Raw genomic sequence first — 26,903 nt, forward strand, 5'->3', positions numbered from 1 at the left:
CAACAGAAACTATTCAAAATCTGGAAAAAAAAAAATACAAAACAAAACGAAAACAAATGGGTTCGTCACAACTGGAGCCCTTAAGCACAGTTAAAGCATAAAGATACATTTTGGAAGTGACATTCAATATTTTAACACAATAATAGGCTTATTAATAATACATTTTGGGCGTCATTTTTCCAGACACAGGATAAACTTTCACTGACTCTTCAGTCATTATCAATGTAAATAAAGTCACTGAGAAGGCTCTGATGTAAAATGGGTTGTTGTAGAGGAACATTTCTGCACAGTGGTGGTGACAGAAACCAGAGGTTGAGATGACTGAACACGAATGTGGTCGTTTTATTTACTATCCAAAGTGACTAGTGAACCTACTTGTGTCCTCTTGAGTTTTTTTTATATGTAATGTTAATGATGGTGAACTAGTGATAAATTCATCACCATTTTATGAAATAACTTTCTGTGAAGGAGCTTTTAGAGGCATGAAACCCCTCAGACGTCTGGTTCCTATCACCACCACTGTGAACAATTCTGACTCTAAGTTTCTCTATAACAAAGCATTTCACACCAAACCACTCCGACTGACTTTGTTTACATCTCAACCATTTAATTATGAAAAATCCAGTGGAAATCTCTCATTAAGCCTAGTACTACTATATATGGAAAAGAATTTCCAATGTAAAATAAAGAGTCCTTTATTCCAGGGTAAGGCTGAAACTGTGTCTGGAAAAATAACCCTTCAGGTTTTTCCTGTATCTTCTTAACTCTGAAACCATAATCAGACCAATACCAGACAACTGCTTTCAAAGCTTTATGTAGGTTTGCTTTACACACTTTAAGAACAGAAAGGCAAAATAAAAAACACAAAACAGTCTGAAATAGACTTAATTTTGACCATAAGACCATCAAACAATTAAATATTTTACAGAATTTACAACAGGAAAGAAATAATATTCTGCAGCCAAACACATGACTGATCTCAGCATATTCATCAGTTCAACGTCCATCATAGCAGAGGTCGGGAAATGAAACAATGGAATGCATTTCTCACATCTCAGGCCAAACCTGCACTGAGTCACTTTGCACAAGGGTGCTCTTAGTTCTTGCGTAGTCCATTTCAGATCTTTTTAGACGAGGTTTAATCTGTGAACGGGAAACCAGATGACACCTTTTGAGTAGAGTGGAAGGTTGATGACCGATGGTTTCTCTAACAGTGGTCTCTTTATTCAAGCATGAGTTTCTTTGCTTTATAAATAACAGTGGCTTAACGAAAAGAAAACATCTGGAACAGACCTCCTGGTGCCACTTTCCCAGGGCATGTCTGTAAATGAGCACATCATCTCAGTGCAATCTCCCTGACTAAACAGAAGTAAAAATAAAAACGGACCAGTTCACGACACAAATACAGACCGAAAGTTCCACTCTTTTTCTACAATGCCCCTGTGAACCAGCATCTCACACAACCAGAACTGATACTGGTTTAGTGACAAAAACAAAAGGACAACAAAGATCCATTTAAACAGGAGACAAGAAAGAAGAACTAATTCACTGTTTAAAATAAGTTCCAAGTTGCCAATTAACAAAATAATGGAACTATAAACCGAGTAATACCTGAATGTTTGAGTACTGAAAAGCTAAAATTCAGAAAGGGGCAGTTTGAAACTCTTCTCCTCTCACCACTGCATGATGTATGCAGTGACAGGGGCAGGATGCAGTCATGAAAGAGATTATCACTCATTCACTTTCACACAAAGCAGCTCAGTGTACAGTGGCTGCTTCTCAATGTTTCAGTTTCAAGCATGTCGTAACTGGGAGTAAAAGAGGTAATCTGAGTGTAGATCAACTACTCTAGGGTTCTTTGAGAATAAAGGCCAAGGTAAAATAACGACAAGTGCATTTCAGACTCAAGTACATTTCAAGACTGGTTCAGTCAGTGATCAAATTAAAGCTTTATAATTTAAAATGAAACAAAAACCCAACAAAAAAAAGACAAGTAAATGCACACCAGTTATGCACAATTCAGCATCATACTAAACAGTTTTACAGTTTTTAATATGGCTAATTTATGAGAGAAGCGTAAATCCAGCCCAGACTGTCATCCACCCCACCAGGAGGTGCCACTGAGACCATAGTGTTTCCAAACAGACTAAATCATACAAATATTCACAATCAATAAAATCATGGATAAAGTGAGCACATACACTCATATGCAGTGTACATGCACAGATCACATCATAAAACAACGTTCCTTTGAGGCATTAAAATACAAAATAAAAGTTCATTTTGTTCAAGGCAAAAATCTGAAAAAAAGGACATTTCCATCTTTCCAACAGCAAGCGTTAAACAGCATGTAAAAGAAAAACAACATTAAAAACCACAAAAAAACAGTCATCGAGAGTCGTTATATTAGGAAAGTGTTGCAGCAGAGTTAATGCTATAAACAGGCAGCTGCAAGTCAGATCATACATGGAGAAACTCACATTCACTCAATCACATCAAAAGCTAGTTTGAGGACCAAAGCAGAAGTTCAAAACGACGCAGAAGAACAGAACATGATACATTTAAAGGAAGCCTTAGCTTTCCTCTCGTTACAACCAACACCTTCACATAGCCTGTAATGATCTTCAGCATCATTCATTCCTATATTGGTTTCACCCTCATCCCCTCTCTGTGCTAGCCTGGGCCTCCTAGCCACAATAGCCAGAGACATCTGTAGATCTAATACCTTTGTCCAGAATAATAACTTGAATAAATCACACTTCATCACTGCGAGTTTCCGTAGGCTGTTACCAGATATGACTAGTCTGCAGTCAAAATACACCTATAGAGTTAGGACAGGGGCTGGTCCTAAAGGGATTTTAAGGAGTTGTGTATCTGATGCAGGCATCAGACTGGGTTCTGTACCCAGCTAAAATGGCTGGTGTGAGTGCAGCTCTGTTAAGTGAGTCTTGTTAAGGCATTACACAGTACGGCCAGCAGGGGACACAAGAGCAGATGCCTGAAATAATGTGACAGAGCAAGTCCCTCCTCCTTACTGTACAATCATACACTCACATATATAGAATCCCACTAAAAAAGACAATCTGTTGGTCTCCTCTGTGGGGGACAATCAAAAGATGAAAGTGAAAATGGAGAGTGCTCTGGGAAAAAGATATTGCACACTCAGCGGTTGAAATATTCTATTTTGCAGCAGTTAGCAACACGCTATGCAGTCTCGAGCTAAAAATGAGTGGCACTGAATTGGGTTCTCTCTTTATACACCTGCTGTAGCCATAGTAGTAGTAGGAAGCCATGGGGAAGATCATGCAAACTACAATACGATTAAATACAGTTTCATGAAATATGGCTTTTGGTTATCTAATCAAACATTTCACATGCCACAAATACCTTCAGGATAAATACTTTAATATATGGAGCAACCTTTCAGGGACAAGGACAAAATCCTTCCGCAAGTTATCCATCTATGCCAAAATCCTTCAGAATTTCATCCACGTATACATACAGACATATGGTATGTATTGCACTTTTACATGCGATAATGTTTCGGTCCACTGTAATGCACTCCCCTAACTGTGATTGTCATGAGGTGTTGGGGGGAGAGGGCGGAGTAAACACTATTCTTACTGCGCTCCTGAATTATTCAGAATGAGGCTTTATTTTGTGGTGACACCACTGTGCATGTGTTGGTATTGCTGACTTTTGGTTTTAAATGATGTTGAATCAGTGCATGAAATTTATATTCAGACTGCACTGAACCTGCAGTATAAAACTGTACACTGGAGTGTAAGCATATTGTGCTGTGGAGTATAGGTACCACCAGGTGATGAATTCTGTCTAAAGGTATGCGATGTGAAGAATGGGAAAATAAAAAGGCAAAACAGAAAGGCAGGGCAGGCCTTTGAGCCGTTTAAAAGTTTGGAGGGGAAAAAGGACACTAGAAGTCCTGCCAAAACGAAACATGACCCTGCGAGAGTAAAACAGCGTGATGGTCCTCTATCGACTGGCTCTTCACACAGACAGACTTCCACAAAAGCATCGAGACAAAAAATATAAATAAAAACAAATAAAATCAAGATGAAAGGCAGAATAAAAGAGTGCAAGGGGGGAGACACAGTCTTGCCCAGGTGGCTCTGGACTATTAAGGAGCCTGTCTGTGGAGTCTAGGGCAATAAACCATTGTGTGTATGTGATGGCCTTTTCGGTTCCAGCCATGAATGGCGTTCCCTGGAGAGGCTCACGTCAGCAGTGCAGTGAAAATAAGGAACGTTTCGGCTCATTTGTGCCTTGGAGAACTCTTCTTCCTCTTACGTTTGAAGAAGCAGCAGCACCTGGGGGGGGAAGAACAAAACACAAAACTATTAGCTGTATGTGTGACGGCGACTCCATATACAGTAAATGTACTTCACTCTGTAGACTACGCACAATCACAGCCATTGTAATTCATGAGAAAAGACGTCAATAGGTTTGTAAGGGGTTGTCACGAAAACCACACAAAGTGCAAAACACAGACCACAAGACAACAACATGGGCATTAATGAGAGGGTGTACAGACATGCTGTGGAGAGAGATCTAAGACAAAGAGTGGTACGTCAGATGACTTCTGAGCCCAGAGGAGCAAATCTGCTGCCACTACATCAACCAACATAGATCAGTGAACTTTTTCAGGACTTCATAATAAAGAGTGACACTTAATACACTGCCATTTAACATAGTGCCACATGATAATAACTAGAACACAATAAAGAAAAGCCTCGAAGTTTCTGCGTTTATTTGCAACTCGTCATAACAGCACTATATATCTATATCCCATTTCCTGAAGTTGGTAACATTTTAAATGATTAACTCCACACACATAAAAGCCTTGCCTCACCAAATTAAAGTTAGCTAGAGAGGGAAACGTGTCTAAGGTAAAACGCCCTGCCCAGCCGGCCTCTGTCTGATTACAGTACAGTGCAGTTTGAACTATAACCTGTGCGGGTGACTGTACATTGCAGGTCAGTACTAGACTTTATCCTGTCTGCCCGTCCCTGGAGTGGGATGAGTACAGGAGAGAGAGAGACTCACCACAAGTTGAGCATTTTCACGCAGCTACAGAAAGCGTAGAGAGAGAGATAGAGATTAATACTATACACACAAACAGGTGGAGTGGCAAGACATGCAACACTGCAGGGTGATAAGAAATGCATAGCACATACATACACAAGGCAAAGGGGTGGAGTATGTATAGACAACATGAATGGGGCGGTGCATAAAAAAGAAACAGGAACAGCTAGACCCTGTGAAACCAATAGGAGTGGCTTTGAGGACAACACTTTTACAACACAGAAATAAGGAGGAAGAAGAAGACTGAAGAGAGGGGAAAACAACATACTTAGCCTCATCCACCACTTCCACTTCTGCTTGTGTTGTTATTGGTGCATTGGAGTGGGCTGCTAAAGGGTCATCTGCATTCAGTTCCCCATTGGTTGAGCTGACCACCTGCAACAGAAGTTCAGCCAATCAGAAGAAGGGTTTCACACAATTAGAAAGGGAACATTTTATGATCTTGTTGGCATTGTTTCCACTTATTATTGCCTTGATAACAGTCAATCAAAGTTTATCAAAGATAAACTTAAAACTATACTTGTCTCCAATAAAGGAAAAGAGGCTCATAAACTAATGAATCACTTAAAAGAAATAGTTGAGCAAAAAAAAAATATTTACAGTTTTTGAGTTACTCCAAATCAAGTCAATCAGCCAAAACATGTTCGATGTCCAAAGTTTTACTGTTTAGTCTTGCACTGGAGCTACAAAGCTAATGTTGCTAACAAGTAATGGACACTCAAAGGGGAATTCCAGCTTTCACAATTCCTGCACAATTAAATGGCTGACATGTTAATAAATTCATTCTGACTGGTTTGATGTGAAATGCTCTGTTCTAGAGAAACTAGAGTTATTGTCAAACTACTTTGAATGATTTTGAATACATCTCAATGACTTAATTAATGCAGAAACTTTCCTTAAAGCCCCACCAAGCACTGTCCAATTTGACAAAAGTACAACAAAAGTTGCCCATACATGTGAGCAACGTAGTTGGAAACTCCAGTACAAAACCAAACATGCTAATTCCAGACAACAAACATGTCTTCGCAGATCAAATACATGTGAGGTAAAGGGAAAACTTAGATTTAAAATTAGATTTTTTGCCAAACTACTTCCTTTAATAAACAGTGAGTATCTTTTGCACTCCTTTGAAGCCCTCTCATGAATAACAGTGCTGTCCATTCATGAGCTGGTCAAATAAAATAAAGCTAATGCTTAGCTGGTGCCAAGATGAGGGAAAAATAAAGAGCGTAAACAGAAATGCTGCGTTTGTGTGAAGGGAATAGCGTGTGAGGCGCTGTGGTGTGGCAGAGGCGAGGTGAGGGCCGTGGTGTGTCCAGATCCTCGCTGTACCTGTGCGGAGCCCCCATGCCGGTCAGCAGCCAGATACGAGCTCAAGTAGGATAGGTTGGTCTGCCGAAGAGGCTGCACATCCCACGCTCCCCTGTGCTCCGAGCTGGCCGTCTACCCCACGCAAAAGTAACAGCCAGTGGGAGAGAGGACAAGCGAGAGAGAGAGAGAAAGAGGGAGGCAGGCAGCCATGCATCGCGCACACAGAGAGCACAAACAGATCAACACAGGGGACAGAGGCAAGGCAGAGCGGTGTTAGTTATGTGGCAAGAGCAACAAGGTTATGAGACAAAAGATAGGGGGAGTGACAAAACACCGAAAAAAAAAACAACAAGAAAGTTAAAATAACTCCAATCAACTTGAAAAGAACATGAAAGGCAAACACTAGTGGCATGTGTCTGTACAGCCTGTAGGAGAGCTCATAAGCACTAAAACGTACAATGATGCAAGGGCTAAAACTCAGTATGACTCATCCATCTTTCATCCATTCTCTCAGGCTCAAATCCCCAGCATCGCTCCAGTGACTCTGCCTTCCTCAGTCAACCCAGAACAACACATAATCCATCCATCTGCTCTTGTGATATTAGCATATTCCAAGGCTGTGGCTGGACTGGGTAGTGTATGTAGTTCAAGTTATTTTAACTATTTGTACACAGGATAATCTTGCTATAAATTATTTTAAATTATGGGGCTATATGATTTATGCATTGGTGTTACACTAAAATGCTCCTTATGCAATACGTTCAGCTGCTTGCAAGCAGATTTCTGGTGTCTGTCAGGACTAAAATCACTGAGAAACAACAGCAATAATTACATTACCCCACCTCCCCATGGGGTAAAGTAGAACCATGTAAAACTAACCCCTTTTAGTCTAAAAGACTTTTGCCTAAATGGACAGAATGTCCTTCCACTGGGGGCACACATGAAGCACACGGAGACAGAGGACGGTTCCTAGCAGTGACGGATGAATACAACAGCCTGTCCTCTACCAGGCAGAAGTGCTTCGCTTCATTTTTCTGCTCATTCTCTCCTTTACAACCATCACCTCTCTCATCTCTGCCTCCCTCTCTTTCCATTCTCTCCTTTTTTTTCTTCTTTCTCTCCAAGTAATGATCAGTTTACGTAGTGCAGCTCACAGTGACTAATGTCAGTACAGTCAGAGGCATCGCTGATTCTAGGTCAGCACTCTGAGATACTTTATAAATGCAGGCCAAGGTGCAGCACTGTGTGATGTCAGTAGTATAGGAGCAGTCTGAGATCAGCCAGACAAGCCACAGGACAGACAGAGTAGCACCACTCCAGCTTAGCCAATCAGAGTAGAGCCCATCAGCCTGGCCAATCAGCATGCAGTAGAGCTGCTAGAGGAAAGGGGTGGGGGGGCTGGAGCTTCTCCAGGATGGAAATTAATTTCTCTCTCCAGGGCTGTCTTTATGATTCCACTGCTTTTTTGTCTCACTCTCTCATCTTCTCAATCTATTTAATACCTCACACAAATGAGAAGGTATTTTACCAGTCTGTCTCCTTAAATTCTCACATCTCTCACTCATTTTCTCTCTTGTTTCTGGAGTAGAGCTCTCTTTAAGTGAGCATGTTTGAATGGTGCTGTATACCTGGTTACGCAGTGGCTGATGTTGTGAAGGTCTCTCTCTGTTGGTGTGGGTTTCTCTGGTGATGGCAGAGGCTCCTGAATCCACAGGAACTGACCCAACTGGTGTTGGCTGGGAGAGAAACAAACAGAAATTCAGAGCCATGAAATGAAATACATAGCATTAGGTAGCTCTGCAAAACGGGCCAAAACCATAATCTTTAACATTTAATTAACCATAACAGTGAATACTCACTATTTGTCTGCCAACCCAGTCATACGTGTAGTCAAACGTATATCCTTTCCTCTCAAAGAGTTCAGTAAAGAGAGTCCTCAGATATTCGTAATCGGGCTTCTCAAAAAAATCTAACCGTCGCACGTAGCGCAGGTATGTAGCCATCTCCTCTACAGAGGCAAAGAGAAGATATATTACAAAAAGACAGCTATATAACAGCCCTTTTCTAGGTCTGGATGACGTAGGACAGGGATCCCACTTTTTTTGAAAATCTTTTTCCAGGACTTTTTCCAGGAAAAATTCCAGGACAATTTTCATGACTTACATACACGACAGCTGTTGCACACAAAAGGTCACGTTAAAATGATGCACAATATTCTTATTAAAGCCAATAATACAACCTCTAATGACACCTTACTGATATAATGACACATACACCACAAACAATCATCATTTGATCACAAGTTCATTCAAATCATTCGAAATGAACAATATATACCGCAAGAAGCTGCCACGTGTTAATGTAGCCTTGCTACACCAGGGCTCCGACACAGCGTCCACGTATCCATCCACATGCGACACTAGTATTCCAGACTACAGTAGGTATCAATAGACAGTGGAATGTATGCAAGAAAGAATAAGCTAAAATATGAAATCTCAACTTTACACTTTTCCAGGAACTAATATTTTAGGACAGATTATCTATTTTCTTACTTTCTAGGTATTTTCCACAATGGGGAAACTAATCTACACATTTTCAGGACGTGTGGGAATTCTGACATTTAAATCATAGTATTGTAATATGATGTTAGCTATTGTTAAAGCGTAATTTAACATACAAACAGTTCTCTCAACAGCACTGCAGTGCAAATATCCTGAACGTTCTGTGAAGCTCATGTTTTCATTAACATGTTTCATCTGTCCACATTTGTTAAGCTGTTTTTCTTGTTAATTCATATACATAAAACAACATTTAACTAGGCAGCCCACAATGTTTTATGTAAGTGGTTTAGGTTTATTTAAACCTTGATGTCAAGAAGACTGAAAGAATGTGAAAGGCAGGTGTTCAAATGCCAGACAGAGGAGTCCAGTCATACCTGGGAAGTTCTCACAGAGAACCTCGATGGGAGTGTTCCGTTTGGTGTCTCCGATTTTCTGGTAACGCTCTTTCAGTGTGTCAGCCTGTTGGACCAAAAAAAAACAAAAAAAAACAACTTGTCAGATCTTTAATTTTATCTTAATCCTACACAACTAATGAAAAACATTTTATTCTTCATCAATCAAATCTCATTCAAGAAATATCTAATGAGCTGCAAATCACTGTGAGGAAACAGACTCACCTTTAGGCCCTGCCATGGCAGACTTCCCCTCAGGAAGTACATAAACATGTGACCGAGAGCTTCTAGGTCATCTCGCCGACTTTGCTCTGAAAAAGGGTCAGAAAGTCAAATAACACTTAAATGGCCCATATCATATTAAAAAGAAAATATACAAAAGTAAGATACAGGCCATAAGTCAAGGTGAGCCTTTAAGCACGTTTATATGTGTATGCATACCTTTTCCCAAGTGTGTGTTGATGGACATGTAGCGCGCTGTCCCAGTCAGGCTCTTGTGTTCTCTGTAAGGTATGTGTTTTTTCGTCTCTGGGTCGATGTACTCCTTCGCCAGTCCAAAGTCAATTATGTGGATGATGTGCTCCTTTTTACTGCCCTGACGACCGATGAGGAAGTTCTCTGGCTTGACATCCCGGTAGATGAGGTTTTTTGAGTGCACATATTCCATCCGACTTATCTACACACAAAAACAACACAGAGGAATCATTCAACAATCTGAATGAGGATTAGGCAAATGAACTTGCAAGGGTAAAGCAGAGGGTTACTGGGATTAGATTTACAAATTTAAATCTTAATCTCATTTTATAATGGTGAGGCAAACACTTCTGTTAGATCAGAATGAACAGGTACATGTGTGAGGGACTACTAGGAAATTACTTTAGAGGAAATCCAGTGGTTCCCAGAGTTGGGGAAGACATACTCTGCTCATTTTTTTTTTGAGTTGTCCACAGGCTAACATACCTGATTGACCTCAATAACTAATTATCAAGCCCTTTATGAGAGGAGTCAATTGTTTTAAAGCAGGGAAAACACTAAATAGTTGTCATCATAAGCGAGACTGGAAACTGCTCATGTAACTTATACACGACTGGCCCTGGCGTCAGGCGAGAAGGATAGTCAAGTTATTCTCTTCTGTACATTCAAAGCCACAGAACTGGGTGTTCAGCTGCCCCATAACATTGAGGCAACAGCAGTGTGAAAGGACTTATGGGGCAGGCCTCAATTAACTGCCTTCATACACTAAGTGTAAACAAAACAAAAACAAACATACTCACCAGCTGAATGGCAATCATGAGAACTGTTTTCAGCGAGAATGTTCGGTCACACAGGTCAAACAAGTCTTCCAGACTGGGACCAAGAAGCTCCAGAACCATTGCATTATACTTCCCACACGGGCCAAAGTAGTAGACCTGCGGCAAGCCCTCCACTGAGAGATGGAGAGGAGAGAGAGGGAGAGACACAGAGTTTGCGTTATCTTTTAATTACTAATTTAGCCAAAAAATGTAAAGTATGTAATTTTAATATGGATTTAATTTGGGAGGAGTTAATTGAGTGATTGGCCTAGTTGTGGAGTTATGAAAAAGGAATAAGCTTCCTTAAGAGCCTTATTAAACTCACTATCTATTTAGTACTTGGTTGAGGAAATGATTTGCTAAAGCAGCTGAACCCTGAGTACTAGCTAAATCCTGGGCACTGCTTGGCATTTTCACTCAAAGGACTCTTCTGTTCTTTGAACTACCCGCGCTCAAACCCTAGTATATTACAGCAATCCTTTCTAGGTAATACTCGAACTTCAAACCCTTGCAGAAACACTCCACCTTACGGGCCATGCCGCATCACTTTTATGCAACAGCAGCCATGCACAGACAAAGGGCACATTTTTCTGTTTACGTCAAATGTTTGCCACTTGAAACATACAAAGTACGCTGGGGAAAACTGAAAGAGTGACTGTAAAAGTAACAGATGATGATACATTACTCAACTTCGTGGTAGTCTATCATTTTCTGTTCAAATATGAGCCCTCCAGTCATTTTTGCAGGAATTGTAATCAGTGGAGATAAACTGTTGCTTCAGTCTTGCTGGGATTTTAACTCTGGCTAGTGTTGTTACTAGCTCCATTTGATTACCATAAAATTCCTGCATAAATGGGTGTGTTTGAAGGGGGCTTTGGTGTGGGCTCCATTCTGAGCTGCTACAATACTGCTGTTCACAGTTCCAGCATGTCACTGGAATCCTGTTACTGCAGACAGGCACGTTAACCTGTGCTGTAAGCAGGATAACCACTCCAAAAAATGTCATTTTCTTTTAAAGCCCAGTCATCCAATGTAATATTAACTGACAGGAAATGATTCAGAGCAGCCAGAGAAAGGTTTCTGTGAATCACACTGGACACGTTCTCAGTCATGTTTATGTGCACAGCCAAAATCACCTTCTGTTTTATAATACAGGCTGGAAGAATTAAGTGCGAACATAAACACTGCTGCATTTTAGCACTCCACCCCCAAACAAACACACACACACACACGCACACACACACAAACAAAGGACAAGCATTAATTTAAGAAACCCACAGAGCACATCTACTGGCTTACAGCAGCTGGCATAAATTTAAATAATGTAATACTATCTGTCAACTGGGTGTCATTAAGCAGTACCAACAGAACATACTACTTGTAAAACAGATAAAAACAGTTTTAATGCTATTCACTACACAGTGCTGGAACTCCCACAAAACGAAGCTGAAGCTTAATGAAGGTATGAGAAGGGTTTCTACATGTAAATGATAATCATTAACCATTAAAGAGCTACTAATCCATGTTACTGTAACTTTTCTCAACTCTTGTGCCTTTGCAGCTTCAATTTCTAAGAATTCCTCCCAATTAGTTGTGTATTTCTTATTACAGATGTGCACTGAACAGACAGTACAGGACAAAAAAAGGACACAATGTCATTAGCAAAAGATTCTTATTTTATCTGGAGCCTAATGGATAACAAAACCGGAATCTCTAAAAGGCCTAAATGTCCTGAAGAGAAACTCTCTTCAAAACAAGCGAGGTATGTCAGGAGGGACTGAGTGTGGGTGCTTCACTCTCGGGTGGGCAATAATGAAACAGAAACTACTCTTGCTTTTAAAGCCTTGATCAGATCAATCCTTAACACACACACACACACACTATCAATCTAACTACTCCTAAAGGCTGAATCACTGATTTATACATCACCATATGACAGTTCTGGTGTCAGTAAACCCCCCTATTCCAGCATTCATCATCTAGGAGAGTTCACCAGGTTCTGCCTGAATCACAAGCACAGCACGTAGGCTTTTGGAAACAACAGAATTATGTAACTCGTCCCACACCAAACTCGAACCAATCAGCAACACTGTGTGCAAAATCTTTTAGCTGAATCTTGACTGACACACATTCCCAGAATTAATGTTGAGCTTATATTAAAGATTATTTCTGACAAGTAAGCTTTACTGCATTACATCAGTGATTTCACTGGCTGATTGGTTCATGAGTGAGAGAGAGAGCAAGAGAGTGAGAAAGAGAGAGTGAGAGAGTGAGAGTGAGAAAGTGAGAGACAGGGAGAGGGAAACAGACAGAGGGGGAGAGAGAAAGAAAGAATGAGAGGGGAAGAAGGAGATAAAGAGAGGGACAGAAAGATAGAAGAGGAAGAGAGAGGAAGAGAGAGAGAGAGAGAGAGAGAGAGAGAGAGAGAGAGAGAGAGATATGATGTATTCATTCCATGTCAGAGATCCAGACTGTCCTTCATTAAATGCTTGAGAATCTTTCAATGTGTTACAAGAAAAGAAAAAAAAATATCAGGTTACAGAGGACTAAGATAAATTAGAACACAGAGAGGAAGTGTCTGTGTGTCTACGTGTGAGAGAGACAGTGTGTGTGACAGATCAACATCCATATTAGGGAAACGGTGCTTAATGTACACCATGCACTACAGAGAGCTGTTCATCCATTTTAATAGAGAGAGAGACACAAAAAGACATACAGACACAAAGCCCACCCTCCTCACTCAGTGTAACCCCACTGATCGTGAATCAGTCATGACTTGGTAGAGAAATGCTGCACAGCACTTCACATGCAGTGAATAGATATAAACAGGGGAGATCAGAGAAGAGCTGCATGGATGTGTGTGAATAAACAGACATGACAGTTGTAACATTCATGCTCAGCGCTAAGTGGTCATTCCCTGTAAACCCTTCCACACACAACACGCACATGTCTACCAACAAACAAAACAGTGAAGTTCTGGAAATGTATTGGTGTCTCTCACAGACACACAGACAGCTGCATTTCACAGCAAAGCCACGGCATTAAGCTAAACTTCCTGTGCTCGACAGAACTTCCTGTTCGTCTCAGCATGCACAGAGATGAAATCTCCCACTGATGACCTAAAATGATAGTCACTACTCAGGAATAACCACTAGGCTCCATCTAACATACAGACAGAGCTCATGTTAACAAAGCGCTACTACAGATACGCTACATACGATACTAAACCAAGATACAGATATAAACAGCTGTGTGAGCTCCAACATACATACACATAGAGACTAGAGACAGCACATCAACATTTTCCTTTTCCAATACCCATACTGAAATTCCAAAAGGAGTGTGATAAACTAGAATGGGAATGCATTTGCTAAATAAATAATGTAAAAGCGGATAGAATTATTATCTTAGATGATTCTCTTATGTCCGGCTGGCAGAATGTAGCATGTACCTTTATCTTATCAAAGAAGGAAACATAATTGTGATATATATATATATATATATATATATATATCACAATTATATTATATATAATACCTGGATGATTCAGGCTAATTGCTACAGAACGGATTAATTCTTTTTTCCCCTCCAACACACAATCCAGCAATTTCTACCAGCCCCATACTGATAATCACAGAAAACAACAAGCCAATCTCCAATACAAACACATGCACATGTGAACACACGCATTAACACAAACACATACTCTACAAGAGGACAAGCATGTGTCTCATCAACACTACAGGAAGACAGCTGCACTTTGGCACCTGTGGTTCCAAGAAGGGAGTGTGTGAGACAGTGACACATACTGAGAGTGAGAGAGAAGCAGGCGTGTGTCAAAAACCTTTTACTGCATTTTTTCCAAAAAAACAAAAAACTTCAAAAACAAAACAACAGATTCCATCCTGTGGCAGTGGGCTCACATCTTCAGAAACACAGACAATCTCTAAGACACAACCTGGTTCTCAACCTGAGGGTCACAGGATGGTTGCAACACTATTGTGTCTGATCCACTCGTAAAAGCACAAAACACTAACACGTGACCACCACATCATTGGGACTGCAGTGTTGATACACCATCCAAACAGTACCTGCTATGTGGGGGTCCTGACCATTGAAGAACAGGGTAAAAGGGGGTTAACAAATGATGCAGAGAAACAGATGGACTACAGTCTGTAATCATAGAACTACAAAGTGCTCCTGTATGTAAAACAGAATAGAGCGTAGATACCATGAGTTGTAGTTAAATTAAGTGGCCGGTCGATGTATATTTTTCACACCAATTATATGATGTTATTATAGAGTTGTAGCCAAAAAAAGTCTCTAACCGGTAGCAGTGTGCAGCTGTGCTTAGTCAAGCAGCTCACCTAGCAGCTAACTTCAATATCTTACTACTATGAAGTACCCACAAATGGAGTATTGGCTTGTCAGCCAACTTACTACACCTAAAAGCTAAAGCACTGGTTTAGCTAATTTATCAAAATACAGTGGCATGTAAATAAAATAAAACTGAAATGCGAAAGGAAAAAAGCTTAAGAGCAAGAGAACAGGAAAAAGGTGTAAGACAATGGAATGAGATGGTAATCACCAGAAGTGAATAGGTGCTTTCAGACATGCAATCTTGTCTGCAAATCTAACAGCTGATTTTTGCTGTTTTTGAAATGCTGGCAAGTTGCCTTTTGGCAAGCTGATGTTTGAGGTCTGATATTCAACAGCTCATGGCTTAAAAACCATAAAACATCCATCTATGCCATAACATTAATGGATCAATGTACATTGGTTAGGACATCAGTGTTGAAGTTGAATCTCAGAGTGAGATGAATCTTGTGATCAATTCTCCAATTCACTAAAAAAAATGTGACATTTCACAATATAATTTTAGAGATACTGAACTGTTTTATTTCATATGCTACAATGAATAATTCCACTGCACTTTTAAAATTATATCTGAACTGCACATATGACTGTGTAAAGTAGCCCACTGCTTACTATTTGTGTACTGATTGTACCCAACAGAAGTAAAAAGTAGTACACAGTATGTGACAAACATGAATTTTACCAGTATGCCAAAGATAACTGGGGTGTATCTCAAAGAGCTCCCTAGTTCAGTAGCCAGGGTACTGCCCAGGGAATCAGCCATTTTCTAGGGTGTCTCAGTGTAAGAAGAATCATTCCAGAGCACTGGAACTTTAAATCTCTGAGAGTTCCCACCATGCACTGTAAAAACTGAGCATCGACTGTTTATTATGCCTGTTCCCTGACCATTTTTAATGAAATAACACAACAGAACCGCTATATCTCACAAGTATTGAACTTTATTTATTCATTTGATTCATTTGACAAAGAAGCCTGACCTTCTAACAGACTAAGTAGGCCCCTTCAGAAATATTCAGTTAAAGATCTTAGGTTTAAATTTTTACTGAAAGGATCAGTTGTAATGTCTATTCAGTTATCAGCTGACTATGTACAGCTGCTATGAACTGCTTAGGTGAACCATGGTTAGTTTGGCGCAAGCATTGCTAACAGAAATTAGCATTTATACCAGCAGTGTTAATCACCTTAAGGCTTAATTGCACTGAACATGTCTACATGTGATTGACACACGGTTGTATCTGGGCCTCCGTGTAAACGAAATATGACTGTTCATGAAAAGACCGAAATATTACACCCAAAATGACAGCACAGCTAAGCACAGCACAGTAATCAATGTTGTTAGCACTTTGTCGTTGCATACTGTTTTCACTTTCTGTTTCTCAATGTTCCCACCTCCAAGGACCTACCCAGCGCCTGAATTCATATTTACTATGTACTGATCCGCTACATGCAGAAGTAGTGAGTGAATGGAGACACAGCCCTTAATACTAATAATGTACTACTCTGGCCAAATAGTCCGGAATGCAGCCAGAGCTACACATTCAGGAGAACGCAACTATGGATGTAACCACGTGTAACCATACATATATATATATATATATATATATATATATATATATATATATATAGAGAGAGAGAGAGAGAGAGAGAGAATAGTATACATAGTATTAAGCAATTAAGCATGCACATAATATGCAATTTCAACCAGTCATCGCAATGGTGCCATTTTTACCAAAACAGGGTTAGCAGTGTTAACAGTTAATAAGTGTCTTTAGTCTGTGTAGACTGCTGTACTTATACTGCATGCAAATCGGAGGTCAATCTTTCTGGGGACTGTTGCTGATCAGACACTGTCGACACAAACATCACTACCTCGGAAAAACTTGTAAAGATCTTATGTAAAGCAGAAGATTCACATTTAATAACTGGCCAATTACTGCTAAACCACAAGCTGACAGTTACAAAACGAAACGACAGGAAAAGCAACCATAAAGATAAAGAGCAAGGTATAGAAAGACATGCTGCTCACCTGTGCTGCCTAGAGTTTTATAGAACCGGTACTCCAAATGTAGCTGAGGTGCCCTCGACTTCACGGGCTCCTGTATGATAAGAAAGAGAAGCGGCATCGACATTACACTTAAGGGACTTCACATCTACATTTTTATGTGCCATTCTCCTACAAAGGTTTCAATCATTTTAGTACCACACTATGGGTACACCTCTCCATGCAATCCTTAGAGGTTTTGCTGTGACATTCCAACCAGTTCTGCCTAGTATGTGAAACATGCATCGTGGATGGGCTCCTACTAGACTGAACTGACAACACAGAGTTTCATCGTTAATCACAAACCTCGTTTTGCTTTGAATTAGCGAGCCCTCCCTCAAAACAGCTTAGTTTAACAGTTCACAGCTCCTGCTAACAAGCTGATCACTGGGTCCTAACTTGTTGGATCTTGCAGTGGTGTGTTGACCTCATTTTGTTGCCACAGGAAGAGATCTCGCTGAACCACTCCTAAAGAGCACACTCGTAGGACACCTTATATCCAAACAGCACAACTACTCATCCAAATTAGTATCTTGCCAGTTAGCATTTAGTTAGCCTGCCAAATGTCCTGCCAAGCATAGGTTCTGAAAAAGATTCTCTTTAGTGGCTTGCAATGGTGGATGTGGATGAGGATCAAAGAAGACCAAGAGGTTGCCCTTGTGGCTGTGCTCCTGGAGCTACAAGATTTCATCCACTACTTACACTACTGGTTATGGTACAGTTTAGAACAGATTTTAAGGTTCTTTCATTGTTTTTAAAGCATTACAGGGATCAGCACCACAAATAAATAACAGACATCCTCAAATACTATTCCAAACCCAGGACGCTTAGATCCTGTGAACAATTTCTCCTGCATATGCCATGGTCCATTTTAAAAGGAAAGGGTGACTGTGCCTCCTCCATGGCTGCTCCTAGGTTGTGGAATAGTCTCCTGCTCCTCATTAGGTCTTCCCGTAACAATGACAATGTTAAATCTCAATTAAAGACCTATTTGATGTCTTTGGCTCTATCTGAGTTTTTTGTGTTCGTTTTATATATAAATATGACTTCACACAACTACAGACACTTGCATTATGTCTGCTGCTTGCCTTGCCTCAGAGAACTCCTGTGAGCACTTTGCTCATCTATGTCTTAAGAATGTCTGAATCAGGTTATTATGCCAAGTTAGTCTGCCTGGTCAGGAGCTGCTGTTGAGAGCCACAACTGGTCTATCAGAAAGAGGCAAAGATGATTCTGCTGCTGCTGGATTTGACTGAGATGATGAGCTTGACAGCAGTATTCTGCTAGTTGAAAAATTTGGTGATGGCCTCACAGCCTTGGAACAACTGCACACGGAGTCAGCTCCCTTTAGCTGCAATGCATGTGCAATGCAATTTTAAACTCTCTTTAAATGCAAACTATTTTAAAACACTTGTTTACATAGACAGAACAGATGGCTTTAGAAAAAGTGATCAGACGTCTATATCTTTGGCAAAGCCTCATACTGGTGAAAATATTACTAAGAAACACCTACCACAGTGAGTAGAGACTGCTTTAGTCTACAACAGTTACTCTGTGTAGCTTACGTGTGGTGGCCAGCAGCATTTGCAAGGAAACTGGATATTACCTACACCAATGAGTACTGTAGAGACTTGTCTTGGGAGCAGGGCTCACCTGGTAGACCCTGAATCGTTCATGTTAGAACAAATGGACAATTAATTTAGTTTTACAGCTGATCTTTAAGGTAAGCTTTACTGATCATCTGAAAGTCAGTTTATCCCATATTGAAATACTGGAAATGAATGCTGGAATGACAATTTTCTATTACAAAAGTAAACCCAATTCTATGACGGCATGACAGAGTTTCCTCCCTGGATCACCCTGCTTGCATATAGCAAGGAAGAGGTATAAGAATTTTAAAGGATGATGAGACACTGTGTTAACCATAAAACATATAGACTGGCCCCTCCCCAACACATATGCCTGGACTGCCTTCAAGCAGGAACTGGTGCACTGAAATAAGTGCTTCTGGAGACTTTGTCAAGAGACGTATCCGTAGTAAGATACCTTACTCCTGTTATCAGACAACCTGGGTTATATCTGTCATCTCAAGTTTCACATTCACATCCAATATCCATGTAACAGCATAATACTTTCTCAATAACCGATTTCATTTAAAGGGACAAATCAAACATTTCTTTCAAAATCTACCCAGCTTTAGCTAGTTAGTTGATAGCAGTCACAAAACAGACACAATGAGACACAATCCAAAATCAGTCTTTTGGATTGTCTTAGTCCAGTTGGGGGTTTAAGTCACACTGACTTTAATTTTACAGAATTTATCTGTAAACAACCAAGTATTGCAGATAATATGACACAGATTTGTTGTCTGTTACTATTAGAAAATAGACTCAAAATAATCCTTGCCAAATTAAATGTTTAGAGGTACTGACGACTGATTTAATTACAGTCTGAAAGGCAATTCCTCCTTGATAACTCAAGCGTTCAGCTTTGTTTACCCTAACATGATGTTAGGGAAAACATGATAGTAAACAACACCATCAGAGCTTTAAAGCATGTTCAAGAAAGTACTGTGTACAAATTTAAAGGATGCAATGAGTTTCCAACCTATTTCTCCTGCTTTATAGGAAGACGTTACTTACCAGTTTTATTGCCACATATTCGTTGGTGTAGAGGTTCTTACCTGGAAGAAAGTAGAAAGAAAAACTGTCACGGTCAATGTCTGAGGTTGAAAAGCTTTTGGTTATGGTTGGTATTAAAATATATTTTTGTAGCTAAAATGTGTGTAAAATGTTTTAATAAAGTGTCATGGAAAGTCCTCATTTGACACTTTGCTAAATTCTAAACTGCACGAATTCTTATTACTAGCTTGTAGTAAAAAATGTGTCCTCCACAAGTTATTCAGGTTAAGTCTAGATAAAACACTGGTGGTCTTGGGGACCTCACGCTCTCTCCATTTTTGTTCTTCCTGTTCTAAAATAACCAACTTCCCCTCATGAATGGCTTGACAGCTGATGAGTTGATTCAAGTGCTTTAGATCAGAGATAGCAAAAACTGTTCAGAGCATCAGATCTCCAGGACTGGGATTGGGGACCACTGCATTTAAGCCTATACTGCATCTTCAGAATGTTTGCTCACATAGTTCAATAACTGGCCTGTTTCAAATGCTTTACATAAATATGAAACTCTGTGAGAACTGTCTCATGAAATAAAACACAGGCAAAATGACAGAGTAGAAAATAATTGCTCTCTACCACTTCCTTACGCTTCTTAGACCTGTGTGCAGCCATCTTTCCATGATGAATCACACTTGAGAAGGTGTCATGCGCAAAAATAATACCGCCAACACCACTAGTAGCTCCAAAAATCAGACAAATCTCAGCATACATCGCAGGCAACCATGCTTCAACTACACAGGGAGAACATATCAGAGGATAATATGTTCAGAGTTTTGTGCATCAGCTAAGTACAAACTGTTCTACTGAATCTATTGATATAGTCCATCAGAAAAAATCCTTTTACTCCTGCAATGGCTGGAACGTTCAAAATGTATAGAAGGAGGATCTCTGGTTTTTAAAGCATTTAAGTGAATCAAAACAATTGTTTTAAATTCACAATTGCACACTAATGTTCCTCATGGCTATTAAATTTGGGTGTCGTGTCAAAAAGTCTGTCTGTCACAAGAGTCAAATTAAACACAGAGACGCAAAGCACATCTCAGTAAAGCTATCAGACTCGTGACCTACGGCCATATGCTAAAGTTTGAACACTCCTGGTCAAATGGCATGTTTTGTTGACTTTCAATGTGGCATTTTTATGCAAATTTTAGCGCACAATATCTATTTTATGTTGAGTTTAATATATTGGAAACAAATAAAACAAAAATATGCCATAACTTAGGCCACATTTCATGTTTTTTTCCTCAACATGTTAAATTTAGCAAATAAACAGTACTTGTCAATTAATAGGTGCAGAAGTGTGTTCTTTTTAAAGGATGTGTTAACTTATTTTCAACAAAACGTCACTTGACCAGGGGAGCCCAAACTTTTGCATACGACTGTATATGTTGCCAGTTTTAATATTAACATGCATTTTTACACATTACAAAGCTGCTGGTTTCAGCTGCTGGCTAACGAAATGGTTAGCCATAAAGAAAATATCTTATTATATCACATTCTACTTTGAATTCCGAAAATATAAAACTTACCAAGCTTCAGCTCCCCAAAATTCCCACATCCAATCTTCTTTCCCACACGGAAGTTTGGTCCAACCATCAGCACGCCGGAGGACCCCGAGCCAGAGGGGCGAGAGTGTGCGCTGCGGCCCTGAGCAGCCTTGCTGCTCCGAGCTGGCCGCTCGCCCTCCTTCTCCCGTGTGTGCTCCATGACCCTGAGCACTGAGGGAGCAAGAGAGGCCCCTGAGAGAGCGCCTCAGCCTGGGACTGCGGGCATGGGACGGTGAGATCAGGAACCACACGGCAGCCTCTTACTGCTGGAACATCATGACGGCTCAGGGGATGCAGTGCAGTTGACCTGCGTACAGGAAAGTTTGAAGGGAAAGTTATGAGTTTGTTTTCACATTCAAACTGAGCTGAATGCAATTAGCAAATTCATTTTCATATGATGAGCACAACCTATATGGACAAAAGTATTGGGACACATCTCTTAATTGTTGAATTCAGGTGCGTCATTCAGTCCCATTGCCACAGGTGTATAACATCAAGCACCTAGCCATGCAGTCTGTCTTTACAAACATCTGTGAAAGAATGGATCATTCTAAAAAGCTCACTGAATTCGAGCGTGTTACTGTAATAGGATGCCACCATTGCAACAAGTCAGTTTGTGAAATTTCTTCCCTCCTAGGTTTTATTAAAAAGTGGAAGCGTTTAGGAGCCACAGCAACTCGGGGGTCGCCAAGTGCTGAAGCACCTAGTGCATAAAAGTCACCACTGCTCTGCTGACTCAATAACAAACCTCCTCTGGCATTAACATCAGCACAAAAACTGTGCGCCGGAGCTTCATCGCATGGGTTTCCATGGCCAAGCAGCTGCATGCAAGCCTTACTTCACCAGGCACTATGCTAACCGCCACTGGATTCTGGAGGAGTGGAAATGTATTCTGTGGAGTGACAAATCACGCCTCTTTATCTGCCAGTCTGATGGACAAATCTGGGAAGTGCGTTACCTGCCTGACTGCAATGCACCAACTGTAAAGTTTGGTGGAGGAGGAATAATGCTATGGGGTTGTTTTTCAGGGGTTGGTCTAGGCCCCTTAGTTCCAATGAAGGGAAATCTTAATGCTTCAGCATATCAAGACATTTTGAACAATTGTATGCCTTAAACTTTGTGGGAACAGTTTAGGGAAGGCCCTTTTCTGTTCCAGCATGACTGTGCCCCAGTGCACAAAGCAAGGTCCATAAAGGCATGGCTAGGTGAATTTGGTGTGGAAGAACTTAACTGGCCCACACAGAGAGGGCCAGGCCCTCTCGTCCAACAACAGTGTCTGACCTCACAAATGCTCTTCCATACGAATGGGCAAAAATTCCCAGACACACTCCAAAATCTTGTAGAAATCTTCCCAGAAGAGTGGAAGCTGTTATAGCTGCAAAGGGGGTTCAACTCCATATTAATGCCTATGGATTTAAAATGTCACAAAAGCCCCTGTAGGTGTAATGTGTAGGTGTCCCAGTACTTTTGTCCATATAGTGTATTATGTGGAGATCACCGGTTCATTGCTTTAGTCTCTGCTGTCAGAACTAAAAACTGCACTGGCACAAATCTGGAAGCAGAGAATTCATATTGGCGTTCCTGTTTGTGCATTAGGCCTACCAATTAGTACATGACCCACAGATCCCTGGCCATCACAGTTATATGGACACAGCCTTGTCACCCAAGGATTCTCCTTGTTAACTGAACAATTTGAGCAATTTTATTGCAGTCCACTTGGTGAACTGCTGAAAAGAAATGCCTGCTCTAGACATTAAGTGAGCAGGGACATTATGTACACTTGTAATGTACATTAAGACAATTTGTTATGCAATTATTTTCTTCGAAGTAGGAAACAGTGAAAAAAGGTGGCTCATCAAAACTGTATAAAAAACATGCTCTTGATGTTTTTTCCACATAACATGTTCCAACATATGTTCTTACAACACATTTTTAAAGTAGAAAATACATCTCCAGACCTCTCCTCACTCTACTCCACTTACCTACACAAAAAATATCAATGAGAATTATCATAATACATATGTTGCCCCTTAAGCTAAAATCATTACTTTGAGAGGACAGTATAAATAACACTTAATTTATGTCAGTCACAAAACACCTCACCCAGTGACAAATCATGAAAACACTTCTCTATAATGCGCTGCAGTAATGTTTAGACACAGTAAGATGATTAGAAAGTAAGTAGGTTTTTTTGTACATCAGCTCTTGCTTTAATGTCTGCATAAAAGGTATTTTAAGACGTTTTGCTGAGTTAAGGATTCTGATATCCTGTAACACTTAATTTCGATAGTCCTGTTCTGCGATAAAGCACCAACACCAACTCTCTTTAGGGAGGCTTTGTGCAAGACACCCCCTCACTACTAACATCTTAGAGACTCACTTAAACATTTTTAATGTTCAAGAGACGCTGAGGGTGTAGGAATGACTAATGTCACATTAGTCACACCCAGCTTCAGTTTACTAGCATAAAAAATAGTGTAATACTGCGCTGATGAAGTGTACATGCTTCTTATATTTGGCTGTAAATCCAGTGTATTTTTTCAAAAATAAGCATGAAACTGAACAAAGACATTTGAAATTAAAACATGAGCCAATGGACAAATCAGGTTATACATGGCCTTGCCAAGATACCATCTTACATCTTTATTCCAGTGATTTTCTAAAGCTAAAGCTGTACTTCTGACGCATATGCAGACATTCATAAGTTCCTGGTGAACTTTTTGCATGTTTTGTGTACATAAGTTTTACAACTGTAATAATGAACAACATTTTTACTTCATCTTTAACATGCTGACCATGCATATTTAATACCTTTTAAATATTAAATCATGTCTCCAACATGTGCACTACATTAAGCACTCTGTTAATAATTCATGGCAGAAGATTTTTAAACCATCACCCTCAGATCCAAACTCATTTCCCAGTATTGTCCATTCCATTTCCCCACTACAATAACGGGTAAGGGCCTCAGCACACTAGTCTGTCAATGCATTTTGTTTGTGCTTTAGGTGACGCAAATGAGTCAAATTAGACTGGTTTCCTATGAATGATATCCTGCGAGATGATCCCAGTGTTACAACTACGAGTCAAGGTTATACTGACTTTTAGAAGGAGAGGCACTGTAAATTCATACAGTCATCACTCATGACCTTTCCAGATCTGAAAAGAAAAACATGAAAAATAAGTGTAAAAAAGTAAAAAGAAGTTAAAAACTAACTACTAGAATAGTGGAAAAAAATGACTACATTGAGGCATGTCTTGGCATCAATAAACAATCCAGACTCAGATTAACAAGAGAATCCTGGGCTAAGTGTAGGTTTTCTATGTCTGTCTGCAGAACACAGGCATTAGTCAGCGTGGTGGGCAGCGATGCAGAGCTATTCTCAGAGCCATTGATCAGAACTGGTAAATAAGCCCTGCCATGAGGTAGCTGTGCAGCGCACCACCACACAGCTCACAGATCATACAAGACACAGACACTCAATCTGGGAGAGATCATGTATTATTCAAACCCTTAAAAGGTTCAGCTAGGGCTCCAATCACAGTGAGCTTCAGGTCATTTCAATGGCAAACCAACTGAGAGCAGCTTCCGTTCATGCGTGACTGCATGGTTCACCTGTTAGATAAATCAGTTTTCTTCATTCACATGCAGCTCAATCACCTGTATTGGGTCTCTTACATTGTCGAGAAGGCCACCATCATCTCTGGGCATTACAGCAAACTAACGCACAGCTTTGCATACAGTTAAATCCACCACTGCCTTCATCAAAAGACTTCCCAAAAGTGTCATACCGTTAAAGACAGCCTCAACTATGAGCATAAGAGACACTCACTCTACTACTACACACTGATCTTGTGTTAGAGTGGATGAGGGAAACTCATGCCTGACCAAGCAAGCAATCTGCAGCAATGTAAACTATGCATGAGGGAAATAAAGTTTTTCAGTCAAAGGCTGTACAAATTCACTAAAACCAAAACAGACCAGCAGCCACTGCACAATGCACAACTGTACAACGTTGGGCTAAGTCCACAGAAAAACCAGTCCAACTAGGCTACGGGCTAAAAGCATTTAGGTAGTTTTGGTGAGTGTGATGACTGGTGATTTGGGATGAAAACCAGACAAGACATGGGCAACAAGATGGTTAGGCCCAAAAAATAATAAAAAATTACATAAACTACCAAATTTTGATTGCAAAATCCTGTTCATTTAGTAATTGTGTAAGCTTATAAGACTATTCTCTTGTTCCTCATGTGTATTTTTTTTTCAACTGACACTAATCTGGTACAACTCTACTAGGACGGTCCCACTTTGCACCTTGCAGAATCCAGGCCTGGGACAGGTACAGGTACAGTAGTTATCCCGGTTATCACTCATCTACGGACATGCATTCATTATTTCACACAATGCAGCGTTGTCAAACATGCGTTTTCAAAAGTCTGAGCACAGTTCCACTAGGGTTTTAACAGTGCGAAGGTCTGACTAGATATTAACAACACTTTGGCCAAAAATACGAACCACAGACAACACTAAACAAACCGGAACATATGTTAAGGGACGGAGCTGAAGTCAGCATCTTACTCGCCAGCTACTTGGTCGAATTTTGCCGTTCCACCTTAAATGGTGCAGCACTTACATTTTATGTGCAGCACCATTTAAGGTGGAGCGGGGAAAATCGAACACGAAGCCAACTTCAGCCTCGCTGTTAAGGGACTCATCATACATGCGCAAGCGAGAAATGCAACTGTAAACATTAATCCAACCTGACTGGCTTAACACACCAAACCGGATGAGTGTCGGTGCCCGGTGGAAGAGGACATATACAAGGCGTTATAGCTACGACATGAAGAGGAAACACAAATGGTAATTAGCTATGTAACCTGTCCCTGGACTGAGCACTGCCTGTATTACTTGAACAGTGGACAGTTTTCCCTTCTGAACTCTCGAGCATCAGCGTCGAGATTTATGATCAACGCATCATCCGAGCTAGTCCTACTAACATTACTCACGAACACAGTTTCAGGAAAAGAGGAAAAAAGCTGGTTGAGTAAACATGAATTAGCAGTAAGCCTGTTCGATATAACGTTCGAGCTGGCTTTCTGTCCTTTTATTCTCGTTAACGACACAAATCTAGCTACCAGTCTTTAAGTGGTTAGCTAGCTTACCATCTTGCAAGTTAGCAGACCAACAAGCTACAGAGGCAGCTCGGGTTAGCGTTTCAGCAGGACTGGGAGATAAAAACAGGCGCTTACTCTACAAAAGCCGACTGACGCTTGGATCACTTCATCCCCGGCCTTGATACAATCCTCTAACAGTCTTCTTGGAGTGAAATAAAAACCAGTAACTTGTTTTCTTTCTCCAATCCCGTGTCTCTGTGTGTGTCGGTGGGTCCTACAGTCCCGGAACACCGCCGCCTATAGAGCTCATCCGGGTAACAGCGGCATGTTTTTGTTCAGGCATCGGCAGAACCGTTTCAGAGAGATGGATTAAACTGAGCTCGGCCCGGTATCCCTCTGATCACTTCATCAGAGCACAGAAAACAAGCCCTATACTCCTCAGTGTGGTTCCCAACCACCAAAAGCCCAAACCGATCTGAGCCCCAG

General features: G+C 40.5%; 1 protein-coding gene across 3 annotated transcripts; it reads right to left on the minus strand.

Annotated features, from left to right (window-relative positions):
- Window positions 1-1,930: 1,930 nt before the first annotated feature.
- On the minus strand, window positions 1,931-26,903 carry LOC118811799 (casein kinase I-like). Of its 3 annotated transcripts, XM_036576287.1 has the most exons (13): window positions 26,553-26,903; window positions 21,285-21,609; window positions 19,720-19,760; window positions 17,063-17,132; window positions 10,642-10,793; window positions 9,809-10,043; window positions 9,593-9,678; window positions 9,350-9,434; window positions 8,274-8,422; window positions 8,043-8,150; window positions 6,436-6,546; window positions 5,372-5,478; window positions 1,931-4,328 (listed from the first exon to the last, which is right to left on the minus strand). In XM_036576287.1, the coding sequence occupies exons 2-13, from the start codon at window positions 21,460-21,462 to the stop codon at window positions 4,274-4,276; spliced, it is 1,377 nt and encodes a 458-aa protein (XP_036432180.1). In that variant the 5' UTR covers window positions 21,463-21,609; window positions 26,553-26,903; the 3' UTR covers window positions 1,931-4,273. The 3 variants fall into 3 exon arrangements, 2 of the variants coding, with proteins under 2 accessions (XP_036432180.1, XP_036432181.1); XR_005007499.1 differs by lacking the exon at window positions 6,436-6,546 and having other exon boundaries at window positions 5,065-5,478; XM_036576288.1 differs by lacking the exon at window positions 6,436-6,546.

The sequence above is a fragment of the Colossoma macropomum genome, unplaced genomic scaffold (assembly GCF_904425465.1).
Source record: "Colossoma macropomum unplaced genomic scaffold, Colossoma_macropomum, whole genome shotgun sequence".
Lineage (NCBI taxonomy): Eukaryota > Metazoa > Chordata > Actinopteri > Characiformes > Serrasalmidae > Colossoma > Colossoma macropomum.

What these genes read in the sequence shown, in the direction of transcription:
- LOC118811799 (XM_036576287.1), bottom strand. Translation starts at nt 21,462, where the DNA reads ATGGAGCACACACGGGAGAAGGAGGGCGAGCGGCCAGCTCGGAGCAGC. An exon ending in TAAAACTCTAGGCAGCACAG is followed by an intron (nt 10,794 to 17,062) that starts GTGAGCAGCATG and finishes TCCATCTCTCAG; the next exon opens with TGGAGGGCTTGCCGCAGGTC. An exon ending in TCATGATTGCCATTCAGCTG is followed by an intron (nt 10,044 to 10,641) that starts GTGAGTATGTTT and finishes TTTTGTGTGTAG; the next exon opens with ATAAGTCGGATGGAATATGT.